This window comes from Panulirus ornatus, chromosome 32 (genome assembly GCF_036320965.1).
Source record: "Panulirus ornatus isolate Po-2019 chromosome 32, ASM3632096v1, whole genome shotgun sequence".
NCBI lineage: Eukaryota > Metazoa > Arthropoda > Malacostraca > Decapoda > Palinuridae > Panulirus > Panulirus ornatus.
Genome location: NC_092255.1, coordinates 19,121,478 through 19,147,650, shown reverse-complemented (window position 1 = coordinate 19,147,650; position 26,173 = coordinate 19,121,478). Strand labels below are relative to the sequence as shown.

Genomic DNA, 26,173 nt, shown 5'->3' with positions numbered 1-26,173 from the left:
CTTCAAAATACTCACTCCATCTCCTCACATCACCACTACTTGTTATCACCTCCCATTTGTTCCCTTGTCTTACGCACTTTATTTACCTCCTTCCAAAACATTTTTTTTATTCTCCCTACCTAGTATGAATGGTGTAATATTTATACATGTTGTTCATCATCAATGCTGTGCCTGTGTTTAAAATAAGATTATGCAAGATATAAATGTATAAAGTTTTCTACATAAAAACATATATTCTAATATCCCCACATTTGCAATAAATTTTTTTCAACACATATTAGTGCAAAAGGTATTAAATCAATCACATTAATTTCCACTAATGCTGTGTCTGTGTACCTGATAAATGTACAATAACTAATAAACCTCAACAAAAAGAAAATATTTTTAAGTCTTCCTCTCCTATCTAGTGCATCATGCACGACTTCAGCCTCCAGGTGCCAACACAAAACTAATAATATAAATATGTATTATCTGTTACTCTTGAATGCCATCATTACATGATGCAATCAAATTCTTTTAAATTTGTTTACTCTTTGCATGCCTTGTGATGGTTTATCTAGACAGTGCCTACCTTTCAAGGGCCAACTGACAGTAATATGAAAGCAAATTATTATATTCCACACATGGTTGGTTGAATAACACCAGTTTACATTTCTGTAAAGCTTTATATACCATACATTTTAAAATGCAATGGCTTACATAATCAGGAACTGAAAAGGAAAGCATTATATACAGATAATCTCTCGGTTAATTAAATAAAATATTTCTAATTTAATATATTCATGGCTGATATTTCCAAACAGCTGTGTGTATGTTAAAACAGGAGCTGATAAATCTCTTCAGCTTTTGTAGAGATAACAATTCTGTACATTTATGTAAATACGAAACACCATCTCATAAGTGTTTACACCCAAAAATACAATGCAGATCAAACTGAACTCTTCCAACATTCAACCATTGTCACCTTAATTTCAGCCTTGGTCCAAATATATTTACAAAATTGGGTTAAAGTACAACAGTTATCAAGACTTTACTTTAATCTTTTACATAACTCTGGTTCAAAGTTGCATATTTACATGATAGAATTTACAATACAATATTTGCAAAAATCTTCCTCAATCTCTAGTGCCTGGCGGATTTAAGTGTCAAAATCACAAAATGCCAGCAACAATGTTCAAGATGTCACTGGCCATTAAACTTTATGATACTAATGAATATATGAAACTATACCATTTGTGTAAGTGCATGTAATCATTATATTTCTTAAAAATCATGAAGGAGGCAGAGAAAAATCTTAGGAACACAAGCTGGTACACCACCATTTCGATAAAAAATGGGCAACCTTGATCTTTAGAGCTAGGGTGATTAATCATTCTATCAAATGCAAATGGAAGAGGTGGAGAAGATTTATTTTTTGAAAGCAAGTGAAGTTACTGCCAACTGAATTATGAATCTGTCTTAACATTATATTTTCAATTCAATTACTCTTCTGGGATACATATGATTCCTGCAACAAATTACTTAGTGACTTGGTGCATTGCATGAGCAAGGTACTCCACATTGCTGGATGCAATACCAGCAACAGATATGCGGCCATCTTTTGTCAAATATATAGAGAACTCCTTAGTCAACCTCTCGACCTGTAGAATCAAAAAATATTAATACAATCAAAAAAAATATTTTTGAATGAAAAACTTTCTCCCAGGTGGTATCCCAAAAGCTGAGAGATACCTAGATCCTCCAGGGGCAGAATCCTCAACCTCTAACCTTCTGGTGAGGTCAATTACCCCTCATCCTTTGCTAACCACCCATTCTGCAGCAGTGGTCTTACTTGACAAATGGGTATTAACCAAAACTAGTCCCCTTGCAGGGACTGAGTCATATCTTGATTAACATATCACACAAATATTCTTTTAAACAAAGTGTCAGGGTTTGTCCCACATTTTCCTTGAAAGGGGAAGCATAACAATCCATCTCCAACCTAGGACTCCTTTCAACATAGAAATGCCCATTTGCTGAACTTCTAAAAATCTTTGGAGGTCTAGAGCTGACTCCACACTCTTAAAGAGCCAGAAGATCCCATCTTTTCACCTAAAAAGGGGAATCAGAAAGCTTCCCTGAGCTTAGCAAGAGTTGAGAAATGGTAAATATGCTCTTTCCAGTATGAAAGCTTGGTAACTGGTGATTTTTTAGCACTGCACTTGTTGCTGTATAAAACAATAGCCTTCTTTACTCTTCCATGCACCATACTCAGGGGTACCAGGACTAATGAAGAACATCTTATTTGAAATGACAAGTCTTGAAAGTCTTGTTTTCCAGACCCATTGGATAATTTCTTTGAAAAAGGGGGTAGATAGGATCAAAGATTGAATGAGTTCTCAGGGGCTTTCCATATAGAAAGAAGACAACATGTCTTCAACATTCCTGCAAATTTGTACAGAATAAAAGAAGAATTCTCTACATGATAAAAAAGGACTTTAAGGGCTAGATCCACGACTCTTCAAACAAGTCTTAACTTGATAATGTTCCTTTTAAACCAGGGGAGGAGTCTGAGAAATAAGAGATATCCATGGTGACTTTTTGCAAGTGAAAAGAAATACACTTTGAAAAGCAAACTAGACATCTGCTTCCAATTCTAATCTAGTCATCTGCTTCTAATTCCAATCTACCTTAATTAGCTCTGGTTCTGGTCAAAGTAATTCAATGGGTAACTATGTCTTTGAAAAGACACCATAGCAGATTGAGCACCTTGTCCAAAAAACATTCCAAGGTATGATGTAAAGTGAACCTATAAACCTATCACTGGGTTCATGCACTGCTTTCTTGGCCTTCTACAAAATTCCAAGGCTATCACGAAGTTTTCCAAGGTAAAAAAAGAAAAAAAATCTGGTATCCCTAAATGGAATCATCATCTATTCCTAAGTGAAGAACTGACTGATTATGATATTTCTAAGATGTTATCAAAGGGAACACTCTACAGACGAATCTGTGAAGGCTTGCTTAGCACCAAATCTATGGCTCTTCCACGGAGATGGCTGTGGTAGCAAGTAGTTCAAAAGGGATAAAAACCAGGCTCCCTGAGCACTATGTCCATGATATAAGTCATCTGGTCATTAAAGAGCATCCTGGATTGACCATAAAAATGGAAACTCCACTTTTCTCTATACAGTTTTGGTTTCATCAAAACTTGAAGTTGCCAACTCTAGATCTGAAGCACTGGAATTTGACACCTGTATGGGGGGTAAAGAATACTCTTGATGTAATGGGCCCACACAAAGGCTCTAAATCCTGTATCGAAAAGCTCAGTCTTTTTTCCCAGTGAAAGGGAAGACAATGGAGGACCTTGAGAGCATTTGACATGGATAGACAACACGAAGGAAGGCTTTTTCTTAGATTTAAGATGAATTCGAAGACCGTATATAGGGACTGGGGTACCAGTCTGGGGTCTGTCCTACAAGTATCAACTCCAAGAGTTAGAAAATGAGTGTAGGAAAAACTGTTTGTACTCTGTCTGTGAGAGACCTATGTTCTAAATCCATGAGCCTGTGCTAGGCATGGTCTGGGAATTCCACTGAGGACAGAGGGAGATCTCTGATAAAATGATACAGTATCCCTTAAAAGTAACAGACAAATTGCTAAGTTACATTATCAAATCTGTGATGGCCTGGTCCTATACTAAGCAAGAGCCTGAAAGGGTTGTGAATGATGTTTAACAGCTCCCCATACCAGATGAAGATGTAATAATGAAATTTCTCTCTATCAAGTTTATTTTCTTATTGCACCCTATTTCACGCATAGGTACAGTGGGGAGAATGGGTGTCAATGATATATAGTCATTTTACTGGTCTTTATACTCGGTATAATAACAGCAGAATATTATATAAAGCCTTTAAAAGAAGATATTCTGCATTTTACTGTGTTCAAATGGTATATGCATACATACACTCCCAAAATCCACCTCAAAAACAATAAACAACCCACTCCCTTGAAAATCCTATCAACATGCCTTTATTTAAATATGTTGCACCTTTCATACTAAAATCTAGTGTAAAGGACATTTCCTGGCAAGTGTGATGAGGATTTGGAAGGAAACGTTTCTTTACGTTGAAAACTGTATTCTCACTTCATATATACCCATACCAGGACACAGCATTATTGGTAAAAAACATGAATGTATGCAAAAATATGCTTTTCTTGCTACATACAAGTGCAAGATCGAGTGGTTGAGGTGTATGGGAAAGACACTGTAAAAGTATTTTCTTGGGAATAATGTCTACATATTATCTGCACCGAAGTCCTCCATTTACCCAGGATTGCACAGTTAATGTGGCAGAAATTCTAAACAATCACAATCAATAAACCAGGATTATTCAGAAAATTAGGTGCAATTGTTCCATAATTTCTTTCATTACAGTAAGTTCACCGGGGACATTCCTTTTCCTTCACAAGTACTTCACCACTTATATATTCCCATTTCTTATGTTACTCTTCTTCACTTTCCTCAACAAGACTCTCCTCCTAAAACTTGGGACATCTAACAAACTATGTATTTCCTGAAGGGCCACCGTGTACACACAACCTTCAGGTGAACAACCGTCCACTCATAAGAGTGATTATTGGGGTAACGATCAGAAAAAAAAAAAATGCACTTTCATAGCATTATCAGAGATCTCTATTTGATATTAGTGTGCAAGTCTTCACAGACCCTCTCCTCCTAAAACTTGGGACATCCAACAAACTATGTATTTCCTGCAGGGCCACCATGTACACACAACCTTCAGGTGAATGACCATCCACTTAGAGAGAGTTGATTATTGGGGTAACATGATCAGAAAAAAAATCCATGCCTTCTCAGCAATAACAGAGATCTCTATTGGATATCAATGGTATGATAAGTCAACTACAAATTTGAATAGAGGTGGAAAAACTACACCAACTGATGACCATTGTCAAACCCTATATAGGCTCCAACCATAAATATGCAGTTTACTGTGGCATGACTTCAGATGTACTAGTAAGGATGTCCTCTTCCATTCATATTTACCAAGGACAATGTGTGGGGCGAGGTGGTTTGATTGAGAAAGGGTGAGGAAAGGTTGACAAAGAGGAATGTGTAGAAAGAGAAAACATTATCTAGTGGGGTCAAAAATGGGAAGTCTGAAGCAATGGAAGTCCCAACATTATCATATGAATGTGATCATGGAATATAGATAAGGCTGTGCAGAGAAGGATGGAAGTGTTGGAAATTAATAGCGCAAACAAATGGTGCCTGTCTCACCTAAGTGATGGGCAGACTGTCATGAAGATTTCATTAGCAGTTGCTTTAAGGCACTGAAATTCTCAGTGAAACTTGTGTGTAAAAGAGTGTGTGCACCACCCTATTGTCAATCAGGAAGAGGTGTACATAATAAGAAAGGATTAATTTTTGATGGTGTAGACTGTAGGCATTGATGGGCAATTAATTTTTGATGGTGCAGATTGTAGGCATTAATGGATTACTAATTTTTGTCGAGTAAAGTCAACATGAAGATAATGTTTTATGGATGATGCTTTAAGGCACTGAAATTGTCAGTAAGTGAAACTTGTGTGTAAAAGAGTGTGTGTGCCACCCTACTGTCAATCAGGAAGAGGTGTACATAATAAGAAAGGATTAATTTTTGATGGTGTAGACTGTAGGCATTGATGGGTAATTAATTTTTGATGGTACAGATTGTAGGCATTAATGAATAACTAATTTTTGTTTAGTAAAGTCAATATGAAGATACTGTTTTATGGATGATGATGTATCGATGATGCTCAACATCCCACCTTTAAAAATGGAGGCCAAAAGCACATGTTACAACAACATATTATAACACTCAAATGCCAGGATCATATAGAAAAACAAAAACAGTGAAACAATGCCATGGCCCAACAAGACTACAGATAAAATCCAAGTCCCAAAGAGAATATAATCACTTCATAAGTTCTCAGAATATAGAAGCTACAACCCTACAACTACTCTCAACTACACTATAGATGAACACTAATATTGAATGGGTGGTTAGCAAAGTGTGAGGAGTCATTAACATAGTCAGATGACTAAGTATTTAAGTACTCTGACCCTGAGGATCTACAAATCTCTCAACTCATGGAACAGACCAACCCTAGGGAGAAATCTAGTATTATGTCAGTTAATGCTGGCAAGCCCTCTATAATGAATGATCTACATAATCTCATTTTCATGTATTATTCACTTGAAACTACTCATTACATTTAAACAATTGGTTACCTGATCAGGAGTCATTCCAGTGAAACAGAACATGCCAATTTGCTCAGTGATATGGGACCAGTCTCTTGAAGAACCTTCTTTGGCAAGATTTGATCTTAATTTACTGCGCATGGAGATGATACGGTCAGCCATGCCCTTAACATCAAGAAGCCACATTGCACTGTGAAAAGATCTTAATTCAAATTTACTGAAAAAAGAAATTGAACAATAATGCTCCATCTTTGTCAATCTCATAGATCTTATATACTTTCAATACTTTATAAGAAACTGCCTCAGAAACCAGATTAAAACAAAGCTTGTTGGTTTAACATCTACAGAAGTTTTACACAAATAAAAAGACACTAAGGAAAAAGCAAGGAAACTGATGGATGAGCAAATATATTTTCAAATAGAAATAATCAGAGGGAAGCATCTATTGAGACTTGATGTATGCCAGCTGAAGTGCTGAGGCAGGGTGGCAAAGAAAAATTAAAAGTGAAATCAAAGTAGTCTAAATACCAAAGCTGATGTTATTAGGTATCTGTTCGGGGAAACTTTTGTTAGGATAAATCACAGAGCATTTATAATGGATCTTTTAAAGGAAAAAAGAGTAAAGGAGACCAGAAGAGCTGGTGATAGAATAACTTAAAAAATTGACCAAATATTTAAGAACGAGTAAAGAAATGTAAAAAGAGTGAAAAAAGATGTAGAAAGATAAGAGGCTGATATCAAGACTAGCTGCTGACCAAACTGAAAAGAGGAAAGGAAAATACAGGAAAGAAATATAACTTGAAAATTACTGGAGTAAATAGGCATAGAAAATGCAATGTTTTAAACAGAGCACCTTACTGACAGTTAACAGTTAAGTTACTGAAAAGTACTACAGGGAGACAAATGATTGAAGAGTGTGTGGAATGGTGTATGCAAGGAAGGCATGTATGGACAGGGATAAGTGGAGACTACTGCCATGGCTATCCCCTTAATGGGAGTTCATGAGGGAATGGGCATCAGAGATACACATTTATAAAGTTACCTGAAATTTTGATACTCTATCACATTTTTATTTTTGCATGAGGTAAACAAGTTCACTGTATGAAATGAGCTTACCTCGACATAATGTACTAACTTTATAAAATCCAGGGTTATAATTACCTACATACTGAGGAAAGACAAAGACTTATTGTGAACTCTGTAACCATTTTGCATTATCACTCACGGAATGAACATCATATTAGCCACTGTTAACATATTAGCCAATGTTTTTCATAATTCTTTTAAAAAGCACTTATGAACACCAAGTATAACAGTCATTCTATTTTCTATACTAAATCAATGTTTCCCATTCGAACAAGGTATAAAAAAAAACAAATCATAAATTCATTCTCAAGCTGTCATGTAAAATGCACCAAAACCACAGCCATCTCTCCACAAACCTTTCTGTGGTTTCCTCTGGCCTCTTCACACTTCATGATAAAAAACAAAAATAAAAAAGTGTATGTCTGTGTGCGTGTTTAACTGAAAAAGATGAAGGATGTTCCAAGAAATGCTTGTGTTGCTTAGAGTGCAGGAGGGTCACTGAAAGTGAAATAGAAATGGGCAGACAGATCATTTTCAAAATATCAAAGGTGGAGACAGTTATAATCCTCGTTCAAATCCAAGATAAACCTTTTTATACGGGATCTACTACCAATCTAGGGTCAAGGGTCTGGTGTTTTTAGTTCTTTAGACACTGGAGAAGGACTGGACTAAGTTATAAGTGTATCTAATTTTACTTTTTAATTATGATCAAGGTTAAGTTGCAGGGTTCACAACCAACTTCAGATGATGGTGACTAACACAGTAATCCCTTAGTGTCCGCCATGCTATGCAGGTGACACAAGACTAGAAAGTGCAAGAAAAAAATCTAAAGAAAACTGTCCATATACTCAAATTTACTGTGCCTAAATTCAAGTTCGTGTAGAAAGATCTATGTCAAGTTTGTGAAGAAAGATCAATGTGTAAACACAATTCTTGTTTATAGGTAGTAAGTGTTACTTCCTAACTGCTTATGTGTAAAGACTAGAGAAAAAGGTCATCATTCCCTTCAAATTTTGCTTTTGTGACCAGGACAGTGATATTTTGAAACTTACCAATTTCCAACTGGACAATGGGCAAATTTGGACATTTTTATTTACATCCTGTCATACAAACAAAAATATATGAATCAAAATTAACATGTATTTACACTAAAGTTAAACAACAGTGATCAGAAAAGATTCAGAAGCGAAGTGTTTTGAGATCTACCATCGTACTGTAAATCACTTTCACGAACGAGACCCCAAATATAATCTCTCACCGAGTTTTCGTTACATGTTCCTTGGTAGCTGTTTCCAAAGTCTAGTATATCCTGGTGGGAGCGCTCACCTTGCTCATCTGAATATACTCCCTTGTTCTTGAATTTATCAAGATGAGCATCAAGGATATGGACTTTCAGGGACATCCTGCAGCCCATTTTGCCAGTTTTCCACCATCATCTCAACAACCTCAACAAAGTTTTCAGCCTTGTGATTACCCAGGAAGACCCAAACCACTGAGACAAAGCTGTATCAAGGTACTTTCTCCTTCCTAGTGAGCTTCTTGGGGAATTTCCTGCACTTCTTTATCTGTGGTCCAACGAAGACACCGACTTTGACCTTTGCCTCAAACAGCTTATGGAAAAAGTTTTGAAGTTACTTGAAGGCTGCGAACTCCTTATCTAGAGCTGTGACAAATTGTTCCATAAGGCCAAATTTTATGAGCAGTGGGGGCATCAACACCTTCTGGGGGTTCAACAGTGGCTCCCACTTGATGTTGTCCATCCCCAAACAGAATTAAGTCCACTGTGGCCAGTGTCGCCTATGGTGTGGTAGTGTGCCACAGCATCCCTGCAGTCCCAAAGGAAAAGACAGCAGGGAAACTTGGTAAAACCACCTTGGAGAGAGCCATCAGGAATGTCACCATTTTGAAATCTCCAATGACCTCCCAGCTGTACTCATCATACTTTACGACATCTAACAAGGTCTTGACACCATTGTATTTTCTTTGAGGTGAACCGAGCAAGCTAGGAGAAGAGTCGGGTACTTGCTCCTGTTATAGAGGAGGATGGCTTTGAGGCTACTGGATGAGCTGTCAATAAAGAGTCACCACCTGTTCGGGTTACAGGTGATTCTGATTGCCTCGAACAGACTGGTTACATTGTGGCTGAAGCAACGCCAATCTTGACAGGCGAAGAAGTTGGATAAATCTAAGTGACACTTCCTCTGATCAGCAACTGGCACACTTTTATCCAACCAATTTCACTGCTTGAGCCTAGACATCAAAAGCTCAGCATTGGATTTTGTGAATCCAAGATATCTGATCAAGTGTTAGAGGTCTTTTTTGATTGGGGTAGTATGGGTTTCTTTACTTGGTTGCAACTCTGAAATTGTAATCTGGATCTACATCATCTTCCTCCCTCTCTGACTACAATCTATATTACTGGAAACTTCTAGAAAGTTCTATATATGGGAAGTTCTTGAAAATAGGCAAATTTCAAAATATCACTGTCCAGATCACAAAAGCAAACTTCAAGGGAATAATAACCATTTTTTATACTTTTTAGACATAATTAGAGAATAATACTTATTACCCAGGAACAAAAAAAATTCAAATTTGTTACAAAGTGTAATGAAAGATAGATCTTACATGGATATCCAGAGACAGCAAACTCAAACTACAGAAAAGACGAAGATGTTCCGTAAATTTACCATATGGTGAGGGAATCAGTATATGGATACCAAAGGCAAAAATGTGAAGATATTCAGAAGAAAATAAGTACTTGAATAATTTCGAAGAAAATAAGTACTTGAATAATTTCAAGAAGCAAAAGAAAGTAGTAATGTACAATGAAATATATATGGACGACACTCACTTTAACTCTGGGTTGCTAAGAATTGTTTCTACAATTCGAGCACCATGGAGAGGAGGGTTGGAGTACAGGGGCCGTATCAAGATCTTCACCTGGGACAACACACGTGCTGCCTCATCCTTATCATTACAAACAATTGTAAATGCACCAGCTCTTTCACCTAGAATACAAGGGATATCAATATTAGTTATGGTATAAACAATGTTTTCGATTCAGGTGACTAAATTTTGTTTTAAAGGAATGCTCAACATATCAAACTTTGTTATCCTGTCCAGTTCTAATGCACCTGAACCCAAAATTAGTTATTCCAAATGCATTAAGATATCCATCTTACATATACCATCTCAGTGCTACCCAGTAAAACAATCTGTCTCCAATTCTAACAACTAATGGCAAATGAACTACGCTCTATGGCATCTTATTTAATCCTGGAAATGGGGAATAAGACATATTTACTATTGTAGGTAGATACTTAATTTACAAGATTCAAATCAAATGTACAAAAAGTGAAAACAGTTCTGAGGAATCTGTGGGTAATTCAATAGCAAGATGCTTAATGGAAGTTAAAACCTGAACATAAGAGCATCTACAGACAGACCTTTAATAATGCTAGGGATGTAATTAGGGTCAAAGTGAATTTACTGAATTTAGCACTAATGGAAAGATAAAGGGAAGAGCAGTACAGGGTAGAAGTCACTGGGTCCCCTAATTGAATAATGAAGGAAGAGTTATATGCATGGAAGTGAAGAAAGGATTAAGGGACAGCATAGTCCTCACAACCCAGACCTATGCAACCGAAACATGGACATGGGACAAGTCACAGACTATTGAAACAAGTTATTTGAGAGGAGCATGTGGTATGACAAGATGGAATGAAGAAAGTAATGAAAGGGTGTATGAGAAATTTGGTATGGCGGGGAATGCAAGGAGCATGAATTGTTGGGTAGTACAAAGGGTGAAATGTAATAATTTGAGGTGGTTTGGGCGAGTGAAAAGAATGCCAGGCGGAATTTCCATGGAGAGTGTATGACAGTATGATGAAAGGGGTTGATGGGAGAGGAAGTCCACCTGTGACACAGGAAATAGACTGAAGAGTACTGGATGGAATGAAATGAGGGACCAATGCACACAATGGTTTATGCAAATGAGACATGGAAGGACAGGGATAAGTGATTCTTTTGCCATGGCAAACCCCCTGATGGGAGTTCCAGGAAGGAATGGGCATCTGAGACACAGATAGATAAATAGATTACTACACAAAAATACTTTGAAACTGACTTACCATACAGCCCTACATTCTTCGAGAAGGACTGGGAGAGGCATATATTATGACCATCTGACAAAAATCTCCTTACGGCATATGCATCCTTAGCTGCATCACCAGAGGCAAAACCCTGAAATAATTAAAACTTTAATACTGACCGAGTGTTTCAAAAATGTCTTTAATAAGTATAAAGTGGTACTCTGACAATAGAAAGTTATGTTCTTAGTTCTAATAACTGTGTTCATGGAATTAATACCACCCACTTGCCAAATCATATCTGCTTTAATGCTCATCAAATACCAATGGTAATATTGTCAGAAATATAAAGAGGTATAGATTTTCTACAACATAAGCAATATGCAACTGCATCACCTGAGACAGTCAAAAGAATACACGTTTCCTCAGTATGCATCATTCTACTCTGAATTCTACACCACCGTGGAACAATGTTTGTCACCACAGAAGTATGCAGATGATGTTGCTACCTGAACCAAAGAGGAGTTTTTAAGAATGGCAGATCACTTTGAAGATGTGTATACGATGAGGAAGCTGAGGGGAAATGCTAGCAAAAGTCCAACTTCTTAATAAGACTGGGTGTCAAATTCTAACATCAGCTTTAATGATGAAAATTTGGAAGCCGTGAAAGAGTTTAGGTATTTCAGTTCAGTAAGGTTGGTAATGAGAAAGCTGAAGTTAAAAGTCTAACAAGTGAAATATACACTGGATGTTAACTGACAACTCTGGTACATGGAAAGAATTTAATTGTAGTATGTGTAAAAACCTTGAAAGACTTACTAATTAATGCAATCATATACAATTCTCACCTGGTAAGCCATGTCAAAGAATGGCAAGAGTTTCTTGTCTTTGATCACTTTGCTCAACTCATCCCACTGATCAGGTTTAGGGTCAACTCCAGTTGGGTTATGAGCACATGCATGAAGCATTATCAGGCTACCTTCAGGGATTTTCTGTAATAAAATCAAACTGGGTGTCAGAGGCCAAAACAACTATGCATCTCATCTTTTACATCAAACTGCTTCTCCCACCTTAAAGAGACAAGTGTTAGGAACACCAAACAATGGCCTCATCTGCATGCATCCACTCTCTCACTGTCATGAATAATATAACTACATCAGTGCATACTATACGCAAACAAGATCAACAGACTACTTCATGGTTAACCTCAACCATTTCATAGAATATCACTCAATGCACAACACAGTACTCTATCCATTCCATCCTAGGCAGTCCTGCCCTCCTAAATGTTCAAGCCCCAATTCCCTAAAGTCTCTTGCTCCTTCCTTCCATCTCCTTAGTCTAAGTATTCCCCTTTCTCCCTACACTTCTGACAATAAATCATCATACTCTGACTTTTCTTGCTCATCCTCTACTGGTTTCCAAACCATTACAGTCCACTCATGATTCCTCAACAAAAATGAACTTACTACCAAACCTTTCTCTTACCATCATTCCTGACATGTTCAAACCACCTTAAAAACACATTACACCCAAGTATTTCATTTCCAACAAGTCCACATTTTTCCTCTGTTTTGTATTAAGAGGCCATAACTTGCACCCATACAACAATTCTGGGGCAAAGCTGACCTCTCATTCCATTAATACTCAATGCACCCTGGGCCTTAAGTCACCTATCCCAACTATGATTCTCTTTATCATTCCGTGTCCATTCTGAGATTCATAAAGCACTTCACTTCTGCCCAGTACATTCCATTTAAACTTATATTCACAAGATATTTCATGAAATAAAATTGTCACAATGTAAACACACTGGAAGCATAAATCAAAGAAGAAACTTAATTGTGATAAGCAGGGTACAGAATTCTATCAAATGATACAATTCTTATTAAATCATAACCACAGGATAATTAAAGCATGTAAACTATAACCTACTGAAATATCTTCTAATGCTCCAGAGAAGTTGAAACCACAAGTCTTGGGGTCATAGTAGCGGTAGTGTTGGACATCCATATTCACATGTTTGAAGATGGGCACATGGTTACCCCATGTTGGTGATGGCAACCACACAGCCTACAATATTAAATACAATATTAATGTGTTTCTTTGCTTTAGCAGTCATTCCTCCAATTATTCTAATGATTCACATAATGGTAAATAATTCAAATAAATACGAAAATATGGAGGGACATGTTTTCATAAAAAATATGACACTAAATAACAGATTTCATATTTTGTTAAACTATACTGTTGAAGTGAAAGCAAAGCTTACTTTTGGTCCTGGGAAAAACTTAGACAAGAACGCTGAGCCAATACGTAATGCACCAGTGCCAGATATTCCTTGAACAGTCACATTCTGTAAAGTATAAAATATCCAGACATAAATGGAGCAAACAGTAAAAGCACAAAATAAGTTCAAGACAAATATAGATAAAAAATTTGAAAAGACTTTTTTCATTCTTGTTCACTGTTCCCCAAGTTAACAAAATAGTGCCAAGAATAGAGGGGAGAAAGAATTTTACTCCCATACTCCCTGCATGTTGTACAACAGGCGGGAGTGGGAGTTGGAGACTAGAATACCACACATTCATGGATTTTCATTTTGAAAAGATGAGGTTTAGAATTTTCTTACACTTTATCATATAAGTTAGTGCTACAGTAAGGTTCACACCTCCTTTATCAGGTCCATCTGAACATCCAGAATCAAAGCAGGTCATTTCCCTGAGTTCAGCGAAGGATGTCAGAGCACCAATCCATTTCTCAGTTATCTCCTATATCAATTATTTTCTATATCTTCTCACCTAAAATGATGAAATTATTGAAAATACAAAATAAAGCTCTACAATCCTTCTCAAATGAAAGATGCCCCAGCACTGAAAACACAAAAGAACAGCATATATGACTAAAGATTAAACCAAAAAGTTCATACTTTAGAGAAACAGTACAAAATGTACAATAAAGACATATCTGAGACGACCTCAACAACTGTACTAACATGGACCACCCTTGGTACACCTAAGAACCTCAAAGCACTAAGAAGGCATCCAACCATCTACTGATATATGAAATGAACAATGTTTAGCTCGGCAAATTTTCCTTCCCAGACCACAAAGAAACATCACTTATATCACTTGTCTGAAAAGGAAATATAAATAAGGTATCAAAAATACACTTCCAAAAAATACACCAATACACACCATAAGCCATATACCATATTTCATTTCAAACAATTCCTTCCCCTGTCACACCTCTTTTTCCCCCTCTAACCACCTTACAAAAAAAAAAAAAAAGTATAACTGTGATTCAGAGTAAGACTGGGGTGGGCCTGAATCACCACATAACAGCGATACAGAGTGGGATGGCTTGCATAAATGGATAACAGTGATGCACACTAAGGCTTGGGGTGGCCAGCATCACTGGATAACAGCAATGCAAACTAAGATAGGGGATAACCAGTATCACTGGAAAATAGCAATGAAAAGTGAGACTAAAGGAGGCTTGTATCACTGAATAATAGTGACAAAAAACCTAGGGTAGCCTATATTACAGGACAGTATGTAATAGGTAATAGTGATGCACATGAAAGACCAAAAAGAATCGTGCATTTCTATATATTCATTATCACACATTTTCATGGAGCAGAATGCTGTTTTCAGTGGTCTGAAAAGATGTAATAAAAAGAGAGGCAGTAATTGATATCATGCATTAAATATATGGAAAATACAACTAAGGTAACAAATGAAATCTTGCAGCATGCACATATAGCATTTTTGAGAACAGGTGACAATGTGATGAATTTAAAGATGAAGCAACAACCAAAAATTCTGTCATCGTCATTGCTGAATTCTTTTAATAATGGTAAGTCAAAAGATTTAAACATATGGTCAAATGAAACTAACTGAAACATAATACGGAAATCTATTAGCAATGCGACAGTCACAAATAACTATCTGAAAAGTATAGCATAACTTGATATCAAAGCACTGGGAACAGTATGGAGATAAGCAGAAAGAAAAGAATGACAACAGTTTTGATTCACGACCTGGGAGTTAGAACAGGCCAAATCAATTTGCAAAACATTAAAACAAAAGGATCTAACTACTTCAACATATCTAGTAAAACACATAAATCAATGGATAAAACAGCAGAGTGCAAATGGACTATGCTGCGCCTGACAGCCTGGTAATGAAATAAACTAAAAAATACAACAGAAGGTGATATATATGATACAAAATTATGTACTGTAATGATAAGCATGTATCAATAAGCCAGGTTATGAAATAAACTCAAAATTACGCAAGAATGTGATATGTATGATACAAAATTATGTTCTGTAATAAGCATCTGATATACAAAAGCAAAGCATAAGTAGAAGTGTATACATTACAAAGTGACTTGCATATATAAATAAATATACAGGACAAAGAACTTAAAACAGCTGATAATCACAATCACCAAGTTAAACATGAAGAAAATAAAACCATTATCTTTTACTTATAAAATCTCACTCACCAGTCCATCAGCAATTGCCTGGTTATCCTCACCAAGGGCAAGTGCAATAGCCCTCTTGCAAAACTCAGCATTACCAGAGATGGGCAAGTATTCTTTGTCCAACTTCTGGCTGAATATCACTTCTTCAGCCTGAAAAAAAGACCTCATATTCATCAATTAAGTCAGCAAAGTATTTCAAACAGTGCACACTAAATTGAAATGTATAGTAAAATGGGATGGTGGCTGACAGTGGCCTATCAAAGGTGAGACACTAAAGGCTAAGTAGTTATGGAGAGAGTTCCAATTGGAACATGCATTAGAAATATATAGATATATAAATAGATACGTGTTCTATTAGGGTTATATTTGTTGGGGTTTAGGGGTTCTGTTTGCAGAGGTAAGCTATAAAAAGCTTACCCCTGCCTACTTCAACAGCATACTTGGGAGGTTGGTGAGAGTTATGGAGCATTATGGGTGGGAGGGCTCTAATGCAATTTCATTGAAAAGCACTGAGCACGATGAGGTGCAATGTACTGGCAGAATCTTTGTTTCACTGAAAAGGTGCCATGTGTCTGCAATGGCTACTTTGCCAGTGCATGTTCTCAGAGCCATATGTTGTGTGGTTTGCATAAAATGTAAAGCAATTGTTTGATAATCATCTAAACATACACTAGAATATACTTCTCAAGTTTGGTTACCTCACCTAAAGAGGCATAAAGAACTAATAGAGGAGGTCCAGAGGATGGAAACAAAGATGGGGCCAGAATTAAGAAAGTAAAGGTCGAGGGAAAGGGTATAGCTTTAAATTTGTTGACGTTGGAAGAGAGGAACATGAGGGGTGATGTGACCACAAACTTTAAATTATTACACCAGACTGATGGCATGGACAGTGATGAGTTTTCCACGAGATGCAGGGACAGAGCAATCAAAAGACATAACATGAATTTAAGCAAGATACATTAAAATTTGTAAAAAACTTTTATAGTATACAAAATGAACAGACAACGTACATAAATTCAAGAAGTTATATGACAGCAGAGAATGTTCAAGAGATGGGGTCCCATGAGTGTACAACTCCCTCCCCATACAGTAGCAATTTGTAATAATTACAGATGCATACCATAATATACAACTATTACCTGGAAATCCAACCGAGTATGGAAAATTTTTTCCGACCAGGCATGGATTTCCACTTATCTATAAAATATCATTTGCCATAGTTTCTGAGCCGGGATTTGATTATAGTATTATCATTGAGTGTGATATCTATGGAAATTTTTGCACATGCACAAGAAAGTCTACTTTTGGACAAAGACCATTACTGCCAAACTTGGAAGAAACATAGTGATGTTTAGAATCATCCGACATTCTGTATCATGCCTGGCTAAAACTGATTGACCCAGAAGTCATTGTAAAGAAGGGCCTACCTATGACATTCATAATTCCAATATGTAAAGGGAAAATTCTATTGTCTTCAAATTTCTTTTAAAAACTATAATGCCTTTGGCTGTACTCTAAGATAAAACAATAGCTGCTTCGACTATAAAAACATTTTATAAACTTTACACAAAATCAAAACCTTACAGACAAACAATAGCCATAAGTCAGTAACATGTTCATAAACCAGGCTGTTATCAAAATTCACCTAGCACCACATGGATATGATCTACGATCTCTTTTCAAGACGAATCACATAAAAAGGCTGATATCTAAACTCATCCAAAAAAATTTAAGAATGAGCCATAACAGCCCTAATCAACTTTGTACAATCAAAATGCAGGAACACATGAACAATCCATTTCCTCATTCATTGACATTATTCATTAAGGTAAGTTTACAAAACCTTGACGTTGGTCACATGTTACACATGCCTGTGTGCCCCTTTACTTTAAGGTTAGTATATTTTTATTTTTTCATTTAGTGATGGTAAACCATGTGTTTAGACTTTGGAAATCACACTACTGACAAATCTATGAAGTAATACTCAGCATTATCAAATTAATGGCACTGACAATGACCCTGCTGTGACATGATTTTCATGTATGCAAAGTATGAAGTACTTTTCTAAACTCGAATATATGCACAATATGAAGATCTGTGTGAACAACTTGAGAGATTCACAAACGGATGTGCGTAAAGGGGCACACACTGCTTCCCTTTTGTCTTGTTATAAATCTCAAAAAAAAATTTCTAAATAATGTAAGTCACACAACAGAACATTATACTCCAACTGACCTTCCTAACTGAAGGAAGGACAAATGGCTTGCCATTATCATCACGATAGGCACCAACTCCAAGATTCATCTTCTTGGGGTTTGTGTCCCGCTTAAAGGCTTCAGTCACACCTAAGATGGCATCAGGAGGCCCCATCTCCACGCCATTCCACCACGAACTATTTAAAATAGGTAAAATAAAAAAAAGTGTCATACTGTGGAGCTATATAAATTGCAGGCATTCATAGTCTCCCTCATTTCAAAGCCCTTGCCCATTTATAGGTAGTATACAAGGTATGTGTATACTGTAAAATAAATGCTTTTCCTTACATCAAATTATGCTTCTAAGCATAAGGTGAGTGGAAAAATCTCAGGAAGCTAATATAAACCCTATTTAAAGTAAACTTTGATTTTTCATAAAGTGACCAACTTGAAACGGATGAAATGTGTCTCAATCATAGCCATCTCGGGTGAAAGGAAAATACTTAAGGAAAAACATTAAAGAATTAATAATAGCTCCAAAAGCATTTGAGAACCTGTGGAAAGGTAATAGGAAAGTTATAGGAAGAAGGAAAGAGGAAAGAACAGAGATTTCCACTGCTTTGCTACTCAAAAGGAGGAAGTATCAAAGATATGGCCATGGGGAGCATCAGCCCGATGAAAGGAACACATGCAGACAGCTCATACAGCTCAAATAATACCTGTAAAACTGGGACAGGTGAACATCACAGCGGAAAGCAAGGTGATACCTGAAGAGTTAATCTAATGGTTCTGTAGCACAAGAGCCTAATGGTCATTCAATACTTATCTTTTAGAAAGAAAAAAATATCTAAAAACATAAAATTATTTACATAGAATAACACAATTTTGTTTCCTTTAATCATTAAACTGCAGCTACGAGAATATCTGGACACTACAGTAATGTAAATAACTAGTATTGGATAATATCATTCAACTTACTGCGATGCTCCAAGTCATGCTCTGCAATTCTTACCTACCATTCACTAAATTATGCTACACTAGCACCGCAGAGCACAGTTAGTCCATACTTAAATTATGATGCAGAGCTTTTCAAAACACTTTCCTTTTACTGAATGACATTACCAATGGACAATTGTGGTGAGGGTTATGTATATCCAGAAAAGGTTTTCATGGTGTTAATTTTTTCTTACACGTACTTCACTCTCTAATGTACCGTAATTACCAACTCACATTTTCCGTGATGTGCAGAACTTTATTCGTGTTACCTTATCTAAAACTGTTCAATAGACTGTAATACTCTAAATCATGATCAACAATAGTTACTGTATTCTTTAAACACAACAGCATGGCACAATAAAATCTCTCAACGGCTAGAGTTACGTGATGATGCATTTACTGACTTCAACCTACTTTTGACATATCACTAAGTACTGAGACAGGTTTATAGTTACCAGCATTTATTCTTCAATTTTTTTTCTGAATAAAGGCACTTGAATGAAATTTAAAATCTTGGTATAATTAAACCAACTGAAAAAGATATATTTAGAAAGTAACATGATGGAAGCTAACTGTTCTGCAGCTTTATTCACAAAGCCTGTTGACAGATTATCTGGACCTGTAAACTTAGACCTCCCCAAGTTGCTTACCCTCACAGTAGACAGGACTCCTAGGTGATTCATTTTGTTCTATGAATGCTGAAAATATGTTGCATATCAAAATGACAAAGTGGGGGTCAAGAAATTATCAACAAAAGGTGTAGCTATGGTGGTTACAAAGTTATTGAACATTTAAATTGTTTATTTTGGTAAAATGCACAAGTGAACATATTCAAACTATCCTGGAAGTCTGTTAAATGCATTGGTGGAGAAATAACTCTACATTAATAATTATAGACTCACTAAAATCATACACTGCCGCTTGCTTTAACTAAATCCATTCACTGCTATAACCCAAAATCTATATCTTATGAAGGTATCAATGGTATCAAGGGAGAGAATAGTCATTTTGAATGGCAAAACCTTAAAAGCGTTTTACACTGGACAACAGCTTATTAGATACATAAACTTCCAATAAACTACTGCAAAATACGAAATAAACATGTGCCTTTCCCTTCCTACAGAGAATGCAGGATAATTGCGTGTATTAACCTCATTATTCAAGCTTGTTCCTACCCAGGTGCACCTCCAGCATTCTGATGAAGGCTACCTTGACAACCTTACTTGTACCCAGTGGACCATTGTTGTTCAATATGTTGCATCATTACTACCTATCTTTGACTTCCCTGTGCCATTCCAATACTGTCAAAAAACTTTTATTGAGATGATACACGGTAATTCATCAGTCAACACCGTATATTCTCTACCTGTCTCAATGATCGATCATTCAGCCGGTTTCAGTGCGTGACAGACTCGGTCTCCTGGCCTTGTTTCGTCTCACCTTGACAACACAAAGTCTCTTTACAAAGCTACTGACTCTTAAAGCTCACCTGGCTCTTGAATGAACATTCTGAAGTACAGCTCGGTTCTGCCCGAGGAGATTCAAGACGCGTCTCCCACTACCAGCCATTTTAACCTTCAAAAGACACTACGTCCACTGCCTGCACGTAGCAACTAGCGGCTCACGTCACGGACGGGCCACAGTCCGCAGTCGGCTTCTTGCCAGATGCTGCAGCGGGACACCTTATTTATATCCCAAAACAAAATATTCTGTTGTTCTTTTTCAACTGATGATGTCTGTTTGTACTCATGAAGCTTGTTTAACATAGATTATTTACTGAGAATTTAATCAAATAGGGTTTCATAGCCAGAGCAACTTAAGAAATACCGCAACATTATCAATACTGTGTACACGTGATCAGTGAGGGAACACTCAAGAGGAATTTCCCTAGGCTTCAGATTAGTTATTACTGCCCACAGTTTTTGTGAGGACAGACGAGGACAGAGTATGATGTCTATATATGAATGCATCTATGAAGAACAAGATGCCACAAAGATCCTAAGTAGTAGCGGTCCCCATTAAAAGTTAAGTGACTTCAAAACACATGGAGTGAGTATCTAACTGAAATTTCCCACATCTAATATGTTAAGATATGTACTAACCAACCTACATGAACGATCACCAATAGCTTTTTACTTACAAAGGGGGCTTAACTGGCAACACTTCGGCTCACTGCGTTTACTCCAACATCCACAGACAAACAGAATCAAGGCTACCAAGCCTACTTCCCTACTATAATACAAAACCAGAGACAATCTACAAAGTATGAAAGCAGACCAGATACTGAATACAGAAATCCTTTTCAATCCACCGATTACTAAAGGAAATATTTCACCCCTACTCTCAAAAAAGGACATTGCGTACCCAGTCTTGCCGAGAAAATAGTAATCAGCTATATAGATTGTACCCAAGCAAATAAAGATATTAACAGAAAACTTTTAAAATGAAAATGAAAGTCTCTCCAAACTAGAGAGCAACCATGGGTGGTAATTAGGGGAGTGAAATGTGACCTCAGGAAACAGCGGTTTCTCCATTACACCCTACTACAGGGTTGCTTGATGTGGTAATACAATTGTCCCAGCTGTGTCCCTGTGGCGACCAATACATACAATTGTCCCATCCCTTCGTGACGGGATCTTGGTGCGGACAGGTTCAGCAAGCTTGAGATCCCTGGGGAAAGGGAGCGGGAGGGGCTGTTTCAAGTACTCCTCCACCTTCTGCTGCAGTGTGACCTGTATTGCATCCAATGCGTCCTGCTACTTGGGACAGAAGAAATGGCGGTATGCTGTCAGGCTGTACGCAGCGGTTGACCGGCCGTCTGGTCAGGGGGTGTTGCGTATCTCCATCACTCCTCAGTCGAAGTCTTCATCATACAGGAAGCCATGTTGGCAGTCTTGATTATGAGGTGCTTCACCTGCTTCCCACAGGCCTCAAAATGATCGCTGACTTGCGAAGCGTTTGTCTGCAAAACTTTTAGAAGGACAGTATTGAAGTGGGCTCTCTAGAACTGAAGTCGAGGCCAGGGCCCAGGGATTATTTCACTTTCTCGAATAATGCGTGATGTCCGGAGGTCCGCATAAAACCATGTGCGTAGGGTGTCTGCCGCTGTTGCTATGATCGGGGTGAAAAGTTTAACAGCTGTTTCACGAGACCAATGAATGGCCTGAGGTCCGTGATGTTGGTATGAGTAGGTAAGAGTCCCATACGAGCACGTCATCCACACTGTCACAGTTGTTACCACCAAATGGAGCTCTTCCGGCGAAGTCTACGAAATCTGTCTCATGTGGTCACGTATCACGAGCCCACATAGAACGCTCTTTTGGCGCTTGCTCTGCAGCACAATGTTCATCAGTTATTTGTTTGAAAGCATTATTGGTTTGTCCTCTTGAGGTCTGCTTGCTTAATGATTATTAATAGATACTTACATTCACCAAACATTAGTATCGTAACTTACAGTGATATGCAATTTACTGCCCATATATGTGGGACTGCCTCATTCTGTTGTGTATAAGTATCTGTTTTGATTTACGAGGCCTTTAGCCCACCACTGATTAGCCTTATATTTATCCATATTTGTACATTCCAGTACGCTAAAGTTTCTCGAGAAACTGTAATGTCTTGATCACTGAACTACATAGTCAATAAAGACATGAACTAATTCCCCAGAAAAGCACGAGATGTTAATTACCTATCAAAATATAGTACTAACAAAAGGTTCATATGGAAATGAATACCTCATATAAACAGCATGCCTACTCTTATAAAAATGATAAACATTAAAATCCACTTAACAATAAAACAATGATTGTAAGACGAAGCTGACCAACATGCCCCACAAAAGTACAAATGTGGTGTACAGCGAAACTTGGTAATTATTAAAATTGCCTAGCCTAGTGTGGCACTACACAATACACTACCAAGAACAAAGCTGTCGTGAGATGCCAAACTAGTCATACAGTACAAATATTAACATTATAAGTAAATATGAGAATTATTAAAACTTTCACACCAAAACATCTCACACTTGAGCAAAACAACCAAGATCCAACATGGTGGCAAAATTAATTGAGTGGGAGGATTGCCGGCTTCCTAGATACCTAAACACTCCGCTGCTCACCTAGTAACTAGGATTACAAAACCGTCCACCCAACTAACTCGTATACCATACGGCCAAACATCTATTGACCCACTTAGACTACACAACTGTCAACGCAGCTGACTTGGACCACACAAAAGGTTGCTCAGCAAACTCGGACCAAACGACCCTTTAAAGACCTGAATGAACTTTGCATATGGACCGTCTGGCCAGCAAACTTAAGACTACATAACTGTTGGCTTATCTAAATGCCAAACACCTGTTGGGCCAGATGACTCAGGTCACAGAATTACTGGATTGGCTGATTCGGTTCACGGAATCGTTGGAACAGCCGACTCCAAGGCACAGAAACTTTTGATCAGCTAACTCAGACTTCAGAATCATTGAACCAGCTGACTCTGGCCACATAATCATTGAATCAGGTGATTCAAAGGACCAGCTGAGTCAGGCCTCAAAATCATTAGATCAGCTGATTCTGGCCACATGATCGTTGGACCAACTGACTTCGCCACAGAATCAATGGATGAGCAGACTCGAGCCACGTAATCGTTGGGTCACCTGAATCGAGCCACACTGTCACTAGATTAGCTGACTCAGGTCACGGAATCGTTGAACCGGCTAACTCGGACCACCACGACACTGTTGGCCTGGCTCCCTTAGGACACAAAACCAGTGGCCAAGTTGCTTTAGGCCATAAAAACTTCGTCCCCGCTTGTGGGCCATACAACCAAGGGTCTATCCCAACGCAACATACTTAAAACTAATAATTGTTTGTTTACTTTATCCTTCCCCATAACCATATCCTTCCATCCCATGGGACCAGGTACCTGTACTTCCCACCATAGCACAAACCCAACCATCCAAAACAATGATCCAAGTCCATGTCGTCTTTCACTTATCTAATTATTGATCACACAGTCCAAAATGTGTTCTTTCATCACTAATATAGTATTATGTGTGATTTTAAGCTGACTGGTGCATACTGCTTTTGTAGCAGATTAGAGTCTCCTTTGTGTGCTGGTGAAACACATGCCATTTTGTGGATATATGCTACCACATATTGCTTTCATACACACTTTCTCCCACCAGTAACATCATGAGTATTATTAGATTTTGTCAGTGATCTTCATCCTTTTCAGGAAGATGACTGGGATTCCATCCAACCCTGGTGCCAAGCTCTCTCTTAACTGACTTATTTATGCCAGTTTTTGGCATCTTAATATCTAGCTGCATTTTCATCACCATGGTTGAACACTTCAAATATCTTCTCTATGTTTTTTGAGTTGGATATGGATATGTAATTGTCAATTACCAACTTACATATTTTCTTGAAGGAAGTTATTTATCTACATCCATTCTCAAAATACAGTACCCTGAAAGAAGGCATATTAGATTTTGTGCTACTCTTATTTAGCTAATTACAAAAAAAAAAAAAAAAAAAAAGACTTGGGATATGAAATTGTGATAATGTACTGTATACACCAATAGGTAGGCAGCCACCAACTGGGGAGGTATACTACCAGTACTACCCACCTGGGTAATGGGAAGGTTAGTGATGGCTGCTTAGTAAGCCAGCACTTCATTGGTTCATAAGCTACACTCCTCTGACCCACGTCTCTTTTTTTTTGCCTCACCCACATATGGGTTGCTAGTATTGTCTATAAACACAATCTCTCCTTGTCACAAATAACACTTGCCAACACCTAGCTTGCACAACTCATTCATTGTAACTCTAGATTTTACTGTGGTAAGCACTTTGTGCTAGCCATGCCTTTTGGCAAAATGGTAAGAGCAACAGACAGAAGTAGTAGGTAGGAACATTAGACAGGAGCTTTAGATAGAAACAAGTAGAAGTAGTAGACAGGGGCATTAAGTGGTAGTAGTAGGTTTGTACATTAGGTAGACACATCAGGTAGTAGTAGTTGTTGGAACATTACGTAGAAGCCTCTAAAAACACTGCACTAGAGTTGCCCTCTGCCAGTAGCCTGATAAGGCATAAAGGCTAAGAAGCAGCACTAAAGCTTAACTGTATTTATGACTTCTACTGTGGCCACACTCTTGAGTCAAGAGATATATATAGATATGTGTATCCTTTGAAATCATTCATGATAATGCACTGCAAATATGTGAAAATGATTTTCCTATCTTCTGGTACCTTTTCTTCTACTTTACAACAATTCTAAAGAGAAATTATATACTTTTAAAGGTTCTTAGGATTTCATCATGTTCATATTCATAACAGGATCTTTGCATAGTATCCATCTACATTCTCTGAGTAAGTTCAGTTATGATAAATTACTGCAAGTACTTTAAAATTTTCTTCCTAGCTAATTTCTGATACATTTAGTGAATCAAGTGCTTTTCTTTTCACTTTATAACATTCTAAAAGAGAAATTATACAGTTCTGAAGGATCTTAAAATTTTGCTTTATGCATTTATTCACATAGTGTTAATCTAAATTTTGAGTAAATTATGTCAATCATGGAATTAATTTCTGCATGAAATAAAACATAAATATTAAGATAACCTACAAATATGTAATGATGCATAACGACTAAAAACAAAAAAATCAAACAGAAGAGTGATCTTGTTTCTAGTGACAAGGTACTATGATTGCTGCGAATGTTGTGCAAATAGAATACAAAATATTCTTAATGATTTTCATTATGCTGGAAATCTAGTAACAAATTCATAAGTCTAGCTCACTGTTTCCTAGGCATGTTTGCTACATTCATAAAGTCTGGTTCACTGTTACTGTGAAATGTTTGCATCTTTCAGAAACTGTACACAGTCATGGAAGAAACATTCATCCTCACATGAGTAATAACTAAAACAAATAAAACCATGAATAATTGGAGCTCATTATCAAACAAACAAACAAGTGTTGAAATTAATGAGCAAAAGATGAGCATAAACATATATCCAATAAATGCAAGAATTCCACAATGGTGTCATAGTATCCACTTATTAGCATCATATT

General features: G+C 37.2%; 1 protein-coding gene across 1 annotated transcript; it reads right to left on the bottom strand.

Moving 5' to 3' along the window:
- Window positions 1-645: 645 nt before the first annotated feature.
- Window positions 646-20,965, bottom strand: Got2 (glutamate oxaloacetate transaminase 2). The gene is made up of 10 exons (XM_071681083.1): window positions 20,587-20,965; window positions 18,142-18,298; window positions 15,928-16,056; window positions 13,688-13,771; window positions 13,351-13,488; window positions 12,264-12,407; window positions 11,458-11,569; window positions 10,179-10,335; window positions 6,272-6,431; window positions 646-1,640 (listed from the first exon to the last, which is right to left on the bottom strand). Exons 1-10 carry the CDS (start codon window positions 20,664-20,666, stop codon window positions 1,518-1,520), a joined length of 1,284 nt encoding a protein of 427 aa, XP_071537184.1. The 5' UTR covers window positions 20,667-20,965; the 3' UTR covers window positions 646-1,517.
- Between the last annotated feature and the right edge of the window lie 5,208 nt (window positions 20,966-26,173).